Below are 19565 nucleotides of genomic sequence, written 5' to 3'. Positions count from 1 at the left end.
TTTGGCGGGTTATTACCGCCGGTTCGTTCAGGGATTTTCATCTATTGCATCACCCTTGACCAAGTTGACTCAGAAGGGTGCTCCTTTCATGTGGTCGGATGAGTGTGAGACGAGCTTTCAGAATCTCAAGACTGCCTTGACCACGGCTCCAGTGTTAGTTTTACCATCAACTACAGGTTCATATACAGTATTTTGTGATGCTTCGAGAGTGGGTATTGGATGTGTGTTGATGCAGGAGGGTAGAGTTATTGCTTATGCTTCTCGTCAGTTGAAGCCCCATGAGAAGAACTACCCTGTTCATGATTTGGAGTTGGCTGCCATTATTCATGCGTTAAAGATTTGGAGGCATAATCTTTATGGTGTGTCTTGTGAGGTGTTTACTGATCATCGTAGCCTCCGGCACTTGTTCAAACAGAAGGATCTCAATTTGAGGCAGCGGAGATGGTTGGAACTGCTAAAGGACTATGATATTACTATCTTGTACCATCCGGGGAAGGCCAATATGGTGGCCGATGCCTTGAGTAGGAAGGCGGTGGGTATGGGGAGTTTGGCGTATATTCCTGTTGGGGAGAGACCTCTTGCAGTAGATGTTCAGGCCTTGGCCAATTAGTTTGTGAGGTTGGATATTTTCGGAGCCCAGTCGGGTATTAGCTTGTGTGATTTCTCGGTCTTCCTTATTTGATCGCATCAGAGAGCGCCAGTATGATGATCCTCACTTGCTTGTCCTTAAGGACAGAGTTCAGCACGACGATGCCAGAGATGTGACCATTGGCGATGATGGGGTATTGAGGATGCAGGGCCGGATATGCGTGCCCAATGTTGATGGGCTTCGGGAGTTGATTCTGGAGGAGGCCCATAGCTCGCGGTATTCCATCCATCCTGGTGCCGCGAAGATGTATCAGGATTTGAGACAGCATTACTGGTGGAGAAGAATGAAGAAGGACATTGTGGGATTTGTAGCTCGGTGCCTCAATTGTCAGCAGGTGAAATATGAGCATCAGAGACCGGGTGGCTTACTTCAGCAGATAGAGATTCCAGAGTGGAAATGGGAGCGTATCACCATGGACTTTGTAGTTGGGCTCCCACGGACTTTGAAGAAGTTCGATGCTATTTGGGTGATTGTGGATCGGCTGACCAAGTCCGCGCACTTCATTCCTATTTGTACTACCTATTCTTCGGAGCGGTTGGCAGAGATCTATATCCGGGAGATTGTTCGCTTGCATGGTGTCCCAGTTTCCATCATTTCTGATAGGGGCACTCAATTTACTTTGCAGTTTTGGAGGGCCGTGCAGAGAGAGTTGGGTACTCAGGTTGAGTTGAGCACAACTTTTCACCCTCAGACGGACAGGCAGTCCGAGTGCACTATTCAGATATTGGAGGACATGTTACGCGCTTGTGTGATTGACTTCGGTGGTTCATGGGATCAGTTTCTACCGCTCGCAGAGTTTGCTTATAACAACAGCTACCAGTCGAGTATTCAGATGGCTCCATATGAGGCTCTATATGGGAGGTGGTGTAGATCTCCAGTTGGATGGTTCGAGCTGGGTGAGGCCAGGCTTTTGGGTACAGACTTAGTGCAGGATGCGTTGGACAAGGTGAAGGTGATTCAGGAGAGGTTTCGTACAGCGCAGTCGAGACAAAAGAGTTATGCCGACAGGAAGGTTTGTGATGTGTCCTATACGGTTGGGGAGAAGGTTCTACTGAAGGTTTCACCCCTGAAGGGTGTTATGAGATTTGGGAAGAAGGGTAAATTGAGTCCTCGGTTCATTGAGCCTTTTGAGGTGCTTTGGAGGATTGGGGAGGTGGCTTATGAGCTTGCCTTGCCACCCAGCTTGTCGAGTGTGCATCCGATATTTCATGCTTCTATGCTCTGGAAGTATATTGGAGATCGGTCTCATGTTCTGGATTTCAGCACGGTTCAGTTAGAGGGTGATTTGACCTATGATGTGGAGCCAGCAGCTATTTTGGAGCGTCAGGTTCGAAAGTTTAGATCAAAGGATATAGCTTCAGTGAAAGTGCAGTGGAGAGGTCGGCCTGTAGAGGAGGCTACCTGGGAGACCAAGCGGGAGATGCGGAGCAGATATCCTCACCTATTTGAGGCTTCAGGTATATTTCTTGACTCGTTCGAGGACGAACGTTTGTTTAAGAGGGGGAGGATATAACGACCCGGCTGGTCCTTTCATGAGTTACCGCTCCGTTTCCCCCCTTTCAGCTTCTTTATGCTTTGTTCATTTGTGTTATATGGTATCGGGTTAGTCGGTTTGAATTCGGAATGGTTTTTGGAAAGGTTTGAGACACTTAGTCTCTTAAGTTGGTCTTTTAGTTGGAAAAGTCAACCAGAAGTTGACTTGTGAGCAAACGATCTCAGAATTTGGTTTTTATGATTCGGATAGCTTCGTGAGGTGATTTGGGACTTAGGAGCGTGATCGGAATGTGTTTTGGAGGTCCAGGGTAGATTTAGGCTTGAATTAGCGAAATTGGAATTTTGGCGTTTTCCGGTTGGTAGCGGAGATTTTTATATAGGGGTCAGAAGGGAATTCCGGAAATTGGAGTAGGTCCGTTGTGTCAATTGGGACGTGTGTGCAAAATTTCAGGTCATTCGGATGAGGTTTGATAGACTTTTTGATCAAAAGTGGAATTCAGAAGTTTTTGGAATCCTTAGGCTTGAATCCGAGGGTGATTTGGTGTTCTGGCGTTGTTTTGAGTGTTCTGAGGGTTGGTACAAGTTTGAATAGTGTTATGTGACTTGTTGGCGTGTTTGGTTGAGGTCCCGAGGGCCTCGGGATGGATTTGGATGGTTGATGGGGAGTTTGGAGTTTTAGAGCAGTTGTAGAATTTTCTGCTTCTGTTGTTTCCGCACCTGCGGATTGGGGACCGCAGGTGCGACACCGCAGATGCGTTTAAGGGCCGCAGATGCGGCCAAAGTGGAAAAGGGTAGGAGCTGCAGATGCGGAGCTTTGGGCGCACCTGCGATAGCGCAGGTGCGGATGTTTGAGCGCAGGTGCGAGATTGGGCGGATAAGTGATTTCCACAGGTGCGCACCTGGGACCGCAGGTGCGATGATCTTGACCGCAGATGTGGTATTTCTTGGGCAGAACATATAAATAATGGACTTCGCGATTTTCAGCTCTTCTTCACCATTTTTAAATCGATTTTGGAGCTTTTTGGGAGATTTTGAAGAGGGAATTCAAGGGAACTTCGTTGAGGTAACATTGTTGAACCTAAAACTCATTTCTATGGTGTTATTTCACGGATTAGGCTTGTAATTTATGGAAATTAGTGGTTGAAATTGAAGAACGAGGGCTTGAAATTGGAGGCCTTTGATTAGGGATTTGAGGGGCCGTTTGTGGTCGAATTTTGGTATATTTGATATGTACGAACTCGTGATAGTGTAAGGATTCTATTGATGTGACTTTTAATGGATTTCGAGACGTGGGCACGGGGGTCGGGTTTGGTCAATTTCGGGATTTTTGGTGTAAATTGGTTATTTTCGAGTGGGCTTTGTTCCTTTAGCATATATTGATGAGTATATTCTGGCTTTGGATAGATTTGGAGCATTTGGAGGCCGATACGAGAGGCAAAGGCATCACAGGCTAGAATTTGGACCGGATTGAGATAAGTAATGATCGTAAATGTTGTCCTGAGGGTATGAAACCCCGGATTTCAGTTGTGCTATTTTGAGGTGATGCACACGCTGGATGACGAGCGTGGGTTCGTGCACCGTTGGGGATTATGACTTGGTCTGTCCCGTACGACTGTTAAGTCGTGTATTCGATTGAACACTGTTTAATATTATTGTGTTTTGGAAAAATATTACTATGTTTGGGGCTAAATTCCGTGTTTGGGCCTTGTGCCGATTGTTTGGACCCTTAGGGGCTTTTACTACTGTTTTCCTCACCGTTTTCGGTTTGATATTTACACTCAGTCATGCTATGATCTTACTGTTTTTCATAACTCGGTTTAATTCACTCCTTTTGATTTCATAAATGATATTTTGAGCCGAGTACCTGCTTTACTGTCAGCCCGAGGGGCTTGAGTGAGTTCTGACTGAGTGAGGCCGATGGCCTATGTTGTGAGGATGTTATGGGATCGGGCTGCGCGCCGCAGCGTGTTACAGTGATTTGATATATGAGAGGCCGAGGGCCTGATTTGTTATGCCACGAGATGACTTATGTTAGCGCTTGGGCTGTAGGAGCTCCTCCGGAGTCTGTACACCCCCAGTGAGCGCGGGTACCCAGTGTGAGATGTGATATTGCCCGAGGGGCTGTTGTTGTTCATGTTATTGCCCCGAGGGGCTGATTACGAGTGATTGTGAGGTAGCCGAGAGGCTGGTTCTATTGATATTTGGCCCGAGGGGCGGTTGTTGATTTATGTTGTTGCCCGAGGGGCTATTTACGTTTCTGTTCTTTTACTTACTATTTTTTGTCACTCGTTTGAAATTATTGAAAGAAGTTTTGAAAAGGGATTTTTTGGAACTGAGTCGTTTTTACGAGTTCATTGTTTTTACTGCATTGTTTTGGATTTATACTGCTTTGCTGTAGCATTATGACGTGGCTTGCGTGTTTTCTTATTGCTCAGCTGCCTTTACTTTTATTACTTACTGAGTTGGCGTACTCACATTACTCCATGCACCCTGTGTGCAGATCCAGGAGTCTCGGGTCACGCTAGCGAGGGCTGATTTGTTTTCCAGCAGGCTTTCGGAGTTGACTAGGTAGCTGCTTGGCGTTCGCAGCCCAGTGCTTCTCCTTCCTATCTCTATTCCGCTTTGTATTAACTTTGTTTCAGACTATGTTGTCTTTTCATATTTCTAGACGAGTTGTAGTTGCTCATGACTGGTGACATCCCGATGTCGGACTGTGTTTTGTTTCCGCACTGTTCTATTCTACCTTACATTTTGGTATTTTAGCTTATTAATGACTTTTAAATGACTTATTATAATTGCTAGTTTGGTTTTGGGGTTTGTGTCGGCCGCTAATTTAAAATTCAAATATGTGTTATACCTTAACGTAAATTGGTCATCAGTTGGTTTTTCACCTATTTTTGTGCTTTGAGTCCATAAAAAATATATTTTGGTTTTGGACTCACAAGAAGCTTATACATCAGCTTGCAGTAGGAACTTACAAGTAGCTTATACAACAGGTTGCACTAGCAACCTACAAGCAGCTTGCAGTAGCAGCTTGCACAGTAGCTTCCTTTCTTCTACAATAGAAGAGATTTCAGTTCATTATGTACATCAGTTTGAAGCTGAATAATATATCAATATCTCTCTATACTTGTTTTCGGTTTATTTACTTTACTGTTTTTATTTTATAATACGTTATCAGCACGAGACTCTGATATTTTAAGCACTTTATTTGAGTTTAATTTTTTGTGCATGAAGCAACTCATAGCCACAGAGAAGACGAGAAAAACAATGGCTATTGTCAAGTAGTATCATTCCTTTGTATTCACTCATGTTTCCTACTAGCTAAGTTTATAATCTGCATAAGATTATATATATATATATATATATATATATGTATGTAAGATGATCGTTAGATAACCATCTGGTCATTTGTACTATAATTATCACATGTGATCTTGAACAACTTATAAATTTTAAAATACCGTAATTTGTATACTTATATATTCTGTTTTACACTTACATGATCTTGAATTAAGGTTCTAATTTTACTCATGAAGAGTAATATCGCAGAGGGAATTACAAAGTGGATAACATTATTAGATCCACTTAAACTCCAGCAGAGTTTGCAAGATATATACAACCACCAGAAATGATGATGTTTTATATATCTCATTGTAACTAAATTTTGTTAAACACCAAAAGTAGTATATGCCTATGACCACCAGAAGTGATAATTTAGGCTTGTCGTAGTTACAACAAAGATAAGTTAGAGGAAAGTTCTCTATATTACAGGCATACCTTGATTTGCTCCTGAACTAGAAAATATATTAAAAGAGGTTAGACGTCATCACAATTTAATGTGGCTATTGCACATTTAGATAATTATGTTCCATCTCCTGGGGAAGAGAACTTTTGGTAATATTAATCATTCCCTGGAGTGAATGTGACAATATTAATAAAGCTTGTAAATATGAACGCGCTCTTGATGTAAATATATTACGATTCACCTCCAGAAGAGGTAATATGATTGAGAGAATATATACTCAGTTTTTCGTATTTTAAATTTGCTCCTGAAGAAGTAACACAATTGAAATTTCCTCCTGAAGCAGGAAAATATTATAAAGAGGTATTTTCTTGTGCTTAAACAAGTGTTTTATATTGTTCATTTGATTATGATTTTCTTTCATGATACCAGAAGTGTCTGAGCATTTGATAGTACAAAATGTATCAAAAACTCCTGAAGAGCTAACTGTGTGTCTAGAAGATTCATGACATTAGTATTGTCCGATAAATATTAGATTATGGATAATAAATGAAGGCTCTCGAAGAGCTTATATATACAAATATGTCATTCATATTATATGATTATGGTAAAAACATATGTTGTAGTGAACCTGAAGTTTACTAATACAAATGTCTATCATATTGAGACTACAAATAATTGGAAGATTGAAAATTTTTATGTTTCCACAATTACAGGGGGTAAAATAATATGTATGTGAGAAGTTACCCACATTATTCTTCAATTTGTACTACATCATGTGTCACAATAAACAAGAAGTTTACTAATGCAAAAGCAGTACAATAAATCAGAATTTCGCTGAGGCAAAAGTAGCCACAGTAAATCAGAAGTTTACTAATGCAAAAGTTTATGCCATAGTAAATCAGAAGATTACTAAGAGATAGCACATGCTATGATAAACTTGAAGTTTTTTATTTGCCATTTTTAAATGAGATATTTGAGAATTCAGATTAGAAGATTCTTCAAGAATTCTCCTATGTTGCTTGTTCTCATAATAAATTGATTATACCAGCTTGGGACTAAGTCCCTTGAATTCTGGAATATATAAGGTGAATATGAGCTTATTCACCTATCATGTGAACCACTTATAGATGCATATATGAGATGGTTACACGTGTGTTTATTGTCAACCTATAGTTTGGCATTTGAAATTGTTTTTCTCAATTACCAGCATAATTTTCAAATTATGAAATCAAGACAGTTCATCTTGATAATGCTGGTTTATATCCAAGCTGGTTTAACATTGAAAACCTCCTATTAATCTTATGAGAACAAATTTTCCTATGTTGATCTAAGATTTCTATATTGCATACAACAACACTTGTATGCATCAGACCAACAAGATATGATAAGTCACCCCCTTACAATTGGTTCTGGATCAGAAACTAAATATTTTACTATCTAATAACTGTTAATGTATGGTATATGATTAATTTCTCTACCACAATGCACAAAGATAGGTTCCCAAAGAAGATTCAGGATATATGTTAGTTTTTCTAACATTTGGGGGATGAAATAAGAAGTTGAAAGATATGCTATATGAATCGAATTATCATTAACATGATCCTCACTCATAAAATAATTCAAGTCAAACGCCAGAAGCATTTGCTTATTCAAAATTAAATATCATATTTCAGCTGCAAATGCTCCTATTAAAATAAAAATTCCTGAACGATAAAGTTTACTGCACGCATGAAGCGTAGTAAACTGATCGGTTCCAAAGTTAACATTCCTTAAAAAATGATAGGAGCAAATGATCAAAGTGATCATAATGAGGAGGAAATGAGCTCTAGAAGAGCCCGCAACATAAAATTTCATGAAACTCTAGAAGATGGTTCAGATACCTGAAAATAAAAAAAGTGATGAGATCTCAACTAGTAGTGTCGCTTAGGAACCGATACAAAATGATCGTCGACGATATATTTGATATAATATAGTGCACAATATTAAAAAAGATTGTGCATACACCTAAAGATGTCATGCTATTTCAATGCAAGTCATAATCTATATGACTAATTTGATTAAATCTATATGAAGATCCTGAAGGATTTAAAATGCTTGAAGCATACAATTCAAAGTCTCGAGAAATGTACTTGATCAAATAATTTTTTTCCGTACGATTTAAAACAATTTGAGCGCTTGTGGTATAATCGCCTCAGTGAATATTTGATGAAAGAAGGTACATAAATGATATTATTTGTTCATTTATTTTTGTCAAGAAAATGTAATCAGAATTTGTTATACCGATGACATAAATCTTGTTGGAACTCCAAAAGAGCTCCAAAAGGCAATTGAATATCTTAAGAAAGAATTTTAGATGAAAGATCTTGGAAAGACAAAACTTTGTCTTGGTCTGTAAATTGAACATTTAGCATACGCGATCTTTATCCATCAATTTGCCTATACAGAAAGAATCTTAAGTGCACCCATTGAGTACATAAATGGTTGTTCGATCACTTGAAGTGAATAAGGATTCATTCCGACCTCTTGAAGAGGATGAGGAACACCTTGGTCTTGAAATACCCTATCTCAGTGCAATTGGTGCACTTATGTGTCTTGCTAATGCTACAAGGCTTGAAATAGCATTTTTTGTTTACTAGCAAGATATAGTTCTTCTCCTACACGAAGACATTGGAACATGATTAAGCATATATTGCGATATTTAAAGGGAACTCTTGATATGGGTTTATTTATGCTAACAAAGGTAGTGTAGATTTTGTTGGTTATGCAGTGTAGGTTATTTATTTGATCTCCATGAAGCTCGATCTCAAACTGGGTATGTCTTTACATATGGAGGTATTGTCATATCATGGCGCTCCACAAAGCAATCTATTGTTGCTACTTCTTCAAATCATGCTGAGATAATAGCTATTCATGAAGAAAGTAGGGAATGCGTATGGTTGAGATCAATGATTCATTTTATTCGAGAAAAATATAGGTTGGAATGTGATAAAAGACCCACAGTTTTATACGAAGACAACGATGCATGCATAACCCAATTAAGGGGAGGATTCATAAAAGGAGATAGAATGAAACACATTTCACCAAAGTTATTCTTCACACACGATCTCTAAAAAAATGGCAATATCGATGTGCAGCAAATCTGGTCAAGTGACAAATCCGATAGATTTATTCACTAAATCTTTACCAACTTCAACTTTTGAGAAGATGGTATACAAGATTGAAATGCAGAGACTCAAATATGTGAAATAAGATTTTCATCAGGGGGAGCAAAATTCGCGCTGCACTCTTTTTTCCTTACTAAGGGTTTTCCTTATAAAATTTTTAATGAGGCAGCTGGCAATGCGTATCACTAAATATGTGTGCTCTTTTTCCTTCACTAGGATTTTTTTCCACGGAGTTTTTCCTAGTAAGGTTTTAATGAGGCACATTATCTTTTAATGAACATCCAAGGGAGTGTTATAAATATATTATATTATGTATGTCCATTTAGTACTCTGTTATAAATGTTTCCTGAAGAAGCTTATCCATATTGGACTCTACTGTAAATATGTTTATCTATTTAGTATTATATTGAAAATAAGCCTTCTGAAGAAGCTTATCATTTCGGTACTCCATTGTGGATAAATATTACTCCTGTATAAGATTATCTATAGCTGGAACAATAACAACTTACAAGAAGCTTATATAGCAGCTTGCAGTAGGAGCTTACAAGCAGCTTATACAACAGCTTGCAGTAGCAACTTACATAGCAGCTCGCAGTAGCAACTTACACAACAACTTCCTTTCTTCTATAACTAGAAGAAAATTCAGTTCATTATATTGAGTAATATATTAATCTCTCTATACCTGTTTTTGGTTTATTTACTTTACAATTATTATTTAATAACAATAAGAACGATTGTGCCAAATGTGAATTTCATAAGAGGCGGAGTACCGTAAAACGATCGTACGGAAGCCAATCGGAACGCCTTTTACTTTTGCTCTTAAAAGATTCACGCACTCATCACTGTATTGACTTCTTACTTCGCACCGCCGCCGTGTCCTCTCTCAATCACCGTCAATTCCTAATCCTCCGCCACCATTAGGAAAATAACCCTAGCAATTGTCTGATGGGCGAGCAAACCCAACCACAATCAATAACTGAAACACAAACTCCATCCCTATCTCAACCCAATTCTGATTCCACCGCTTTATCAACAAACCCTCCCGTCGATATTCCCCCAAATCCCTCAAACCCTTCTAAAATCCCCATTCGCCCCCAGAAAATCCGTAAACTCTCTTCCACTCCCTCCCCCCAATCCACCAATCAAAAACCCACTGATTCCTCGCAATCCGTAGTCACATCAAACGGCAAAGGGACAATCACCAAAAATCGCCGGAGGAGTGCATCACAATTAACAAGGGTTTTGCCTCAAGTAATCAAACCATTATCTGCTAATGGAGAAATCGAAAATGCCCTTCGCCATCTGCGCTTAGCGGACCCACTTCTTTGCTCCTTAATAGATACCCTTCCTTTACCTGCATTTGATTCACACCAACTTCCATTTCTAGCACTTTGCAAGAGTATTCTCTATCAACAATTAGCTTATAAAGCGGGCACTTCCATTTACACGCGTTTCGTCTCCCTTTGTGGCAGCGAGGATGCTGTTTGCCCTGACATGGTTCTCTCCTTATCTGCTCAACAGCTCAAGCAGATTGGTATCTCGGGGAGAAAAGCAAGTTACCTTTATGACCTTGCAAATAAGTATAAAACAGGGATTTTAGCAGACGATACTGTTGTAAAGATGGATGATAGGTCTTTGTTTACAATGCTTTCGATGGTGAAAGGGATTGGTTCTTGGTCAGTGCATATGTTCATGATATTTTCGCTGCACAGACCGGATGTGTTGCCTGTTAGCGACTTGGGGGTTAGGAAAGGAGTACAAATGCTGTATGGGTTGGACGAATTGCCTAGGCCTTCGCAAATGGAGCAATTGTGTGAGAAATGGAGGCCATATCGGTCCATCGGGGCATGGTATATGTGGCGGTTTATTGAGGGAAAGGGGACCCCAGCTACTGCAGCAGCAGCTATGGAGGGTGGTAGTGTGCAGCCTTTGCAGCAAATTGAGCCTCAACAGGAGCCAGAACAACATCAATTGCAACTTCTGGAGCCTATTGATGGCATTGGCAGCCTCGGGTATGTTTACAATTTTGCTTTCGAATGTTTATATGATATTCTGTGCATATGATCAGTGTGTTATTCATGGCACATTGCACAAGTAAATTCTTTTTTCTTACACACACACACACACACACACACACATATATATATATATATATATATATATATATATATATATATATATATATATATATATATATATATATATATATATATGTATGTATATATATATATGTATGTATGTATGTATGTATGTATGTATGTATGTATGTATGTATGTATGTATATATGTATGTATGTATATATATGTATGTATGTATGTATGTATGTTAAAATGTTTCATTTTGCATGAATATTATATATTTGGTGTGATTCAAGACAACAAACTGCACTTAGAATCTTTGTAAGAGCAAAGAACTAAAGCTTTCCTTTGGTGATTTTGGCTTAAGGAGTTGTGTGTGTGCCTGTGTTTCTTTTTTTATGGAGTAAGTAGTTTCATTTATGGCATCAAGAAGATGCAGAGAGTACAAAAGAGAGTTTGTTAGGTCCATTACATGAAGTTCTATGCTAAATCTAACAGACTAACAAAGTCCAAACTGTTTAACAGGATATTTACAGGAGATAGATTGCACCACTAAATAGACATAAAAGGCATCTTGGCTTAAGGGAGTGGTTTGGAGTTGATATTCCATCGGAACGTCTATTATTCCATTCTGTCCATACACACCAAACAAATGCTAGCAGACATCATTTTCCAGATTTTCTTGATGGATCTACCAACTTTCCCAGAATTCTTGCATTCATTGGCATCCTTAATATTCTCTGGAATGCCCCAACTGAGTCCAAAAACTGAGAGGAACATGCTCTAGCTGTACAGTGTAAGAGGTGTCTATTGGTTTCTGTACTTTGGTGACACATATAACATCTATTGACAGTTTATATGGCACTTTCTCTTAGGTTGTCCTGGGTCACATGCTTCATAAAGCTCTGTCAAACTGAGAAAAATTATCGTTATTGGTAACTTTGTTTTCCAGATTAGTTTCCAGGGCCGAGTATCAACCATCTCATTTTGAGCACGGAGGTGTGAGTAGCCTGCTTTAACAGAATATGTACCATCAGTCTTATTGCCCCACCTTAGGCTATCAGCCGTCTGCTCATTTACTGTGCAACTCTCCAGTCTTGCAAGTAGGTCCTCAAGCTCCCAATCATGTCCGTATCTTCTGAAGTGTAGTTTTCAGGTGCTACCTTCTCTATTATGTGAAATGGTAGAATATGAGGCACAGGAAACTGGAAAAGTTTGGAAAGTCATTCTTTAGAGTTGAGTTATCCAGCCATTTGTCTTTCCAAATATTGATGTGTTATCCATTGCCTACAAAAAGAAATGTTCTGAAAGAACTCGTCCCAAAGTTTTTGTATACTCTTCCAGAGACCAACACCATGAGAGGCCCTTGATAGCATGGTGCACCATTGACTTTGAACTCCATGCGTTGCAGTCACTACCTTTTTCCATAGCCATTTCATTAATATACATTTGCTTTGCGCAGCAAGATCTCTAATACCCAAACCTGAAAGAACTCGTCCCAAAGTTTTTGTATACTCTTCCAGAGACCAACACCATGAGAGGCCCTTGATAGCATGGTGCACCATTGACTTTGAACTCCATGCGTTGCAGTCACTACCTTTTGACCACTTTACCAACTGGCACTTGTGCTCCTTACTGTTACCTTCCTCAGGAAGGTTCTTCTTATCTTGTCCAGTTGCTTTTGCACCTTACTTGGGATGGAAAAGAGTGACATGTAGTAGGTAGGAATGCTATCTAACATATTGTTGATATAGCATCTGCAAGTAGCAAGGCTTTTTTGGAACTTCTTAGTTACACCATTCCAGATTTCTGTTGATCTTAATTTAGCACCAAGTTTTTGTGCTACATAAGTTGTTAGGAAAGAATCGATGCTGCAGTATAAGTTTTCTGCCAAAACCTCCAGATTAGGAACATCATTGACTGGGTAGATAGTATTTTTGAGCACAAAGCATAAAAAATGAGGAGGGTAAGATTAAGATACAACAACTTACTCACTTGGGACTCCTTTGCTGCACAAAAATCTGCAGGGAGAAGTCTATAATCATCTTCAAGATGTTGCGGTGCCGTCTGTTATATGTCGTGAAGGGGATCGATGGACAATGTCTCTTAATAGCAGAAAAAGAAGAGACTTAATAGGGCATAAAATTTTTTGTTAAATACAATAACCTGGAGGAGGGAGATGCTCTTGTATTTGAACTTCTTAAAAGTTCAAATAAGAGTGTCATGTTCAAGGTTCAAATTCTTAGAGGTGACTTCCCAGAGGAATTATTGAAGCAAAATGAAGAAGGTACCTTAGTCAATCCTGTTGAGATTGATTAGATATCTGTGTGTAGTAATTTTCCTTTTTGTTCATGGTCAATCTCTCTTTTTTAATCAAAAGGTTCCCTGTGGGTGAGGGGTGGGTCACTATCTTCTATTAATTTCGTACGTATCTGTGGTTTTCCAGTTATGTCATTGTTGATTCCAAAATTACTTTGCAAAGACTGTGGGTTTTGATGTCGGATTACTTTGCCTAGTCTCACTAAGCAAAATAAACTATGTTGCACGGATTCTCTAAAATGATGCCGCACCCTTGTCTGATTACCCAAAAAACACTACTTTTGGAGGATCCGACACGCACCCGACGACATTTTCAGAAAGTTCGAGTAACATAGAAAGTAAATATGCATTAAATGAAAACTAAATATGATATTTATTCCGTGTTTAGAGACGAAGTGATAAATATTAAATGAAAATGAGCACCAATAATTGCAACTACTAAATAAGGATCCAATTAGGCATCATAATCTTATAAGAAATAAATGTGAAATTCATGATTAGATGTAGCCTTTTTTATTAAATAATTAGATGTAACATGTGGTGCATGTGAGCTTATTTGCAACAAAATTTAAATGTTTTGGAGCTAAGTATTTGCTTTTAAAGGTGTAGATGTTGAACTTTAACACATTCATCCATGAGGACTAATTTTCGAGTGTTGTTAAATGTCTACTATACATTTTTGAATCAACGTGTCTGTTTAAAACCACCCTTTTCAATTCATTCATAACTTTTCACCATCGCTTGCCATTAGCTATAACTTCAAATAAAATATCACCTTTACACCTTTTTTATTCTCTCTGTGTAAAACGTAACACACCTCTCACGATCTCCTTAATGTTGTCAAAGGCTCATTTAAGGCGAGCTTAAGATCTGAAAAGCTCAGGGAGTGCGCTTCGCCTCGCTTAAATTGCTCTTCAGTGTAGGCAAGGCACGTAGGCATGTACACTCATTGCTCATGAGTTCTTTTTGAATCAAGCATTATGAAACAACAAATATGATCGGCAAATAAGTGTATTAGTTGATAAGGAAAACATTATGAATAAAATTTTACTCTTTTCTTAATTTATATATATATATATATATATATATATATATATATATATAAAGAAAATAGTAAAAATTTATTCATAATATATTTATATTCCTTCGCTGCGCCTTTTTTAACTAAAGCCCACACTTGTTGCGCTTTGTGCTTAAAGCCCCAATAGACCTGGAGCGCTTTTTAGAGCTTTTCGCCTTTGACAAACGTGCTTATATTCACCTCTTTCATATACTAAATTCCATTCCAAAAAGAAAAATGCCACCGAGAAGAGATATTAATGCCTCCTTCGATGAGATGGCCCAACAACTCCACACTATTCGGCTAATGGTAGATGAAACCATGGACCATATTCCTGAACAGTAAAACAAGAAGGATCAAGAGTTACAATGTCATCCTCAGCATCATCATTTATGAAAGAATAAAGCTTAATATGGGACAGACATTTAATACACTGACATTTAAACATTACCAAGGACCAATTTACATATTCATCTATATTATTATAAAAGAATGAATACAATGTCGATTTACAAAAATAACCTTATAATATTAAGCATAATAACTTATAATAAAAGGGCATAATCGAAATTCTAGATATTAGTTTTATAATCCTATTAGTTTTAGGACATAATACTACACTTTAGGAATCCTATTAGTATAATTATTTTTGGGCGGTCTAATTCATATAAAATTGAACAAGTACATATCTTTAGTCATGTAATCATATTACTTTTAGGATATACTTCTTAAAAATTTCTATTACTAATTTAATTCGAGAACGTATTATAATGTCCTATTACTAATTTAACTTGAGAATGTATTATTGTCCAAATTTATTTAGAAAAATTAGAGTCTATTTTATTATAAAAGCATAAATACAATATTAATATACCAAAATAGCCCTAAAATATTAAGCGGAAGAACTCATTGGGAAAGGACATAACTGCAATAACCTATTTTTTGGACTACAATACCTTCTTTGCTAATTTTTAATATTTAAGATTTTAAAATTAATAAAATTGTCTATTATATTCTTATTAAAAATATGTAGGAAGGTTTAACAAATTCAATTTCATAAGAATCCTCCGTATTGGCAATACATTACCACTCCATAATGTCCAATACCAAAAAAATAATATTAAATAGAGTAATGGACTGCATAAAGAGTTGAAATTGAGAAAAAAATACCCCCATGATAATATATTTTTATATTATATTTGAACTATTTTGCTACTCAAACAATTTTTTTTAATCAATTTTTTGTGTAATATTGAAAAATACCCAATTATTAAACAACAACGAAGAAAATATTAAAGAATATAAATGTGTGAGAAAGAGAAAAAAATGGTTGGTAAGAGTCAATACCACTAATGGTTCTACAAACATAAAGATCTAAAAGTAAAATGTCATATCAATCTTTTATTCTTTGAAAATAAAATTTATAGTTGATAAAACTATAATTAAGATTAAATATTCAAAACAAGAGATGAACTAATATTAAGATCTGAATCAACATAGAATAAATTATTTTCTATGTTAAAACCAAATAATTAAATCTTTTAATTAATTAACTAGCAAGAGAATCCAATTTAATTATTTTTCAATTCATCATATGAGTAAAATTCTTATTCAAGTTAAAAAAAATCTTAGGATATATAAATTTATTCCATAAAAAAAGCGTTAGAACACAAAGTAAAAAGGTTAGTATATTATTAAGAATCAAAGTGCTATACAAGTGAATGAGGAAGCACAATCAAAGCTAAATCCTAATCAAGAACAAGCTTTCAAGACTATGTTATAAAGAGTCGACTATGGTATAACGGGATTATTCCTTGTAGATGCCTCCGACGGAATCGAAATAATATTTCTATCTCATGCATTACTTGCAAATATCATATCAACAGGCATGACGCTGGTAGCAATAATAGCAAGTGGTGTACCAACAACGATTTTATTGTGAGGCCGCCCACTTTAGATTTGATATACCTCTTCAAATAACTTAAATAACCATCACAAATATATCAAAGCAGAGCAATGGTGCTAAATTTATAAGAAAAGCAAAATTGATAATATAGGATGAAGCACTTATGGCGAAGTGTCAAACGATCGAAATAATTGTCCGGAGTTCTTATTAATGAACCGTTTGGTGGAAAATTAATGGTTTGGGAGGTGATTTCTGTTAAGTACTACCAGTAGTTCCAAAATCGACAAAAGCAGAGACGGTAAAAGCTAGCTTGCCAAAGTTATACTTCTGCCTCAAATGAAAAAGATTCAACTGACAAGAAATATAAAGTGATAACAGATTCAGTATGTAGTATCTTCTTGCTTCGTGTCGGAAACGAAGAAGAGCATCCAATAAAAGATGATTTGATCTTTCCTGAACACTTGGTTATCAATCCCAATGGTAATAGTAGTGCATTTAGTAAGAGAAATAATTTTTATCATTAGATTAAAACGCAATTTGTGCAAATCGCATGATAGAATTAAAAAGATATCTTAGCTAGCAGAAATGAATATGTTGATCAACTAAATAAAAGATTGATTACAATTTTTTTTTCCAGCTCAACAGAAAATGATACCAATAATTGCTACCAAGTAGAATACTTAAATACTTTAATACCAAATGGCCTTCTACCATACTGTTTGTTGTCAAGTTTATTATTTCTTACTTATGTTAGTGTCACCATATATATAATAGACTAAGTTAAAATTGATCTTCTATTGTATATAGGTTTATTTTGAAAAAAATATGTATGTCATGCTACTGAAAAACTTAGATACACCGAATAGCTTACGTAATAGCACACAGATGGTATATAGAAATTTTGACAATAACGTCATACATGCAAAATTATGATACTGGTCAATGTGCTTCTAAGTATATTCTTATCCCTGAATTCAACTTTTGTCTTCCGAAACTAAGGAATATCCTTTTAAATTTGTGCGAAATAATTTTTAGTATGTTTATATTTTGCAAATACAACAAATAAAGCACAAGGACAAACATCCTAAATATTGAACTATTTTTACCGCAATATGTTTTCTTGCACGAACAACTGTATATTGCACTTTCAAGAGGGACATCGAGATCAACAACAAGAGTTTTGGTTAAGGCAGAGCAACCAAAGCATTAGGAGGAAACATACACAAAAAAAATATTGTCCACAAAGAAGTGTTCGTTAAGATACCATCACATTGTATACTTTTAAACTATAATACATAATTATCTAACTAACATGACAAAATTGATCATTTGTGTAAGTTTTGATGATGTCCTTTTATTTTAAATTCATGTATTATGCTAATGTAATAATATTTTTCGGCATTTAAATGATTGTTGTATTAGTATACATGAAATTTCTCTCATTAATTAACTTTTTTTGTTCCTTCATATAAATAAATATATAAATCATCACGTGTCATTATTAACGTGCAACGCACGTTTATAGATACTAGTAATTACAAAAAGGGACACACACGACAAAAGCTAAACGTCAAATAGACCAAAAAAAAAGAAGAAACAAAAGCGTAATAACATCAAGCAACCCTAATATTAGAAGCCTAAACATCTGCTTAATGGCTGGTGGAGATCCAAGTGGAGTAATGTACTCATTCGCCTTGCATAGAGGGAGAAAGATTTGACAGAGAATCCTCTTGATACTTGTGCTACGAGTACCATGTACATTTTGGTAGGGATTGAGCTCTCCTTCCACCTAACATAGGGAGGAAAGATGTATATTTTCACTGTTCTTTTGGGGAATAATCTAGAAATCTCCAAAGGCAAGTGATGTACGGTTCGAAATTCTGACAGGTAATGGGCTCCCCCTCCATCCTTATCCACTTAAATACCAGTTTTTTTTCTGTAGCATTTCAAACCTGTAACGTGCACTTAATCCACACATTGTGCGTTGCACTCTTCTAGAATGAATCCCTGCGGGTTTATATTTGTCACTGTTATATTCCTACTAACTGCACCACTCAAAATGGATGCAGGCAGGAATTTATATTATTTGTTCAGAGAAGAGGAGTTTTACCCTCTCAGGGCATGAATATTATTAGCTCTGATCCTTGAATCATAAATAAATTATTTCTCTTCTCGTGGAGTTAACCTCCCCGAGTGGTCTGATAATGTGTTACTGTTGTATATTTTATCCGTATGGAAAAGTTATTTCTTTTAGTCTGAAAGTATGATTACCTTTCCTCCGGCATTAGAAGGAGAACCATCTGATCTAAGGAGTGAAGTTTTGTTCCTTTCACTTTTATTTTGCTGAACTATGCCGGGTTGTTATGTTTGATTTCTGTCCATGTTTTAGTTATTTGGGGGACATACCAGGATACTGATATTGTGTCATTAATATTTTGGTATTAGGGCTTGCATTTGGGGCCAATGATTGAAGGGTTGAGGCGGGAACAAAGCGAATTGAGAAGAGGTTTCTGAGGTATCTGGGCGCCAATAGTCTCTTATGTTAGTATTGAGCTTTTATGATAGAGATTCTGAAGTTACGTTGACAAGCAATTGTGCTTCAGTTTTTCAAGTTTGTCAGTAAGAGTTGCAGGAAAGTAGGTGTTGTAAAGGATTTGTAAATAGCAGACCCTCATGATATTTGTAGGGAACTGCATTATCATGGTAAAAAGGGTAATATAATGCTTAATATTGTGTTTATTTAAAATTTGGTCCGCTCTTATTTCTTTTGGCCCAATGATGAAATGTAGAAGGCAGTGGAATGAATTGCTTTTAGTTGAATTGTCAGGAATTATCCCTATTGCAGCGAATTCGTCTTCATGATTTTTAGCAGTGTTGGTGATATAGCTCTTCGTCTTCGTTTTTTCCCATCTTAGTCTTGCTATTTGGGTATGAGAAACATGCTGGTATGGGCTTTTGTGGCCTGCCAATTTTGGGTTATGTGTTTTCGTTGCTGCTGCGTTTAGAAAGGTTTGAACTTTAGCAATCAAGGGGCGTGGTCTAGTAGTCAATTAGGTGGGATGAAAATTGTAGGTCAGTTTCAATTTCCAGCTCCAGCCGAGACAATTTTTTTTGATAATTTCTTCATATTCGCCTGAATTATGATG

General features: G+C 36.9%; 1 protein-coding gene across 5 annotated transcripts; it reads left to right on the top strand.

Moving 5' to 3' along the window:
* The first annotated feature begins 9809 nt into the window (after positions 1–9809).
* LOC109241821 (probable DNA-3-methyladenine glycosylase 2) lies at positions 9810–19283 on the top strand. Of its 5 annotated transcripts, none has more exons than XM_019408630.1 (4): positions 9810–11067; positions 11660–11930; positions 13162–13421; positions 18865–19283. In XM_019408630.1, the coding sequence occupies exons 1-2, from the start codon at positions 10001–10003 to the stop codon at positions 11688–11690; spliced, it is 1098 nt and encodes a 365-aa protein (XP_019264175.1). In that variant the 5' UTR covers positions 9810–10000; the 3' UTR covers positions 11691–11930; positions 13162–13421; positions 18865–19283. The 5 variants fall into 5 exon arrangements, with proteins under 5 accessions (XP_019264175.1, XP_019264178.1, XP_019264176.1 ...); XM_019408633.1 differs by lacking the exon at positions 13162–13421 and adding an exon at positions 12010–12237; XM_019408631.1 differs by lacking the exon at positions 13162–13421.
* Positions 19284–19565: the final 282 nt, after the last annotated feature.

The sequence above is a fragment of the Nicotiana attenuata genome, unplaced genomic scaffold (genome assembly GCF_001879085.1).
Source record: "Nicotiana attenuata strain UT unplaced genomic scaffold, NIATTr2, whole genome shotgun sequence".
NCBI classification, from domain to species: domain Eukaryota; kingdom Viridiplantae; phylum Streptophyta; class Magnoliopsida; order Solanales; family Solanaceae; genus Nicotiana; species Nicotiana attenuata.
The sequence above is the reverse complement of the archived record's forward strand: the minus strand, read 5'-3'. Positions and strand labels throughout refer to the sequence as shown.

Coding starts and splice junctions, on each gene's coding strand:
- LOC109241821 (XM_019408631.1), top strand. CDS start 10,001: ATGGGCGAGCAAACCCAACCACAATCAATAACTGAAACACAAACTCCA. Junction 11,068..11,659: donor GATGGCATTGGCAGCCTCGG/GTATGTTTACAA, acceptor ACTGTTTAACAG/GATATTTACAGGAGATAGAT.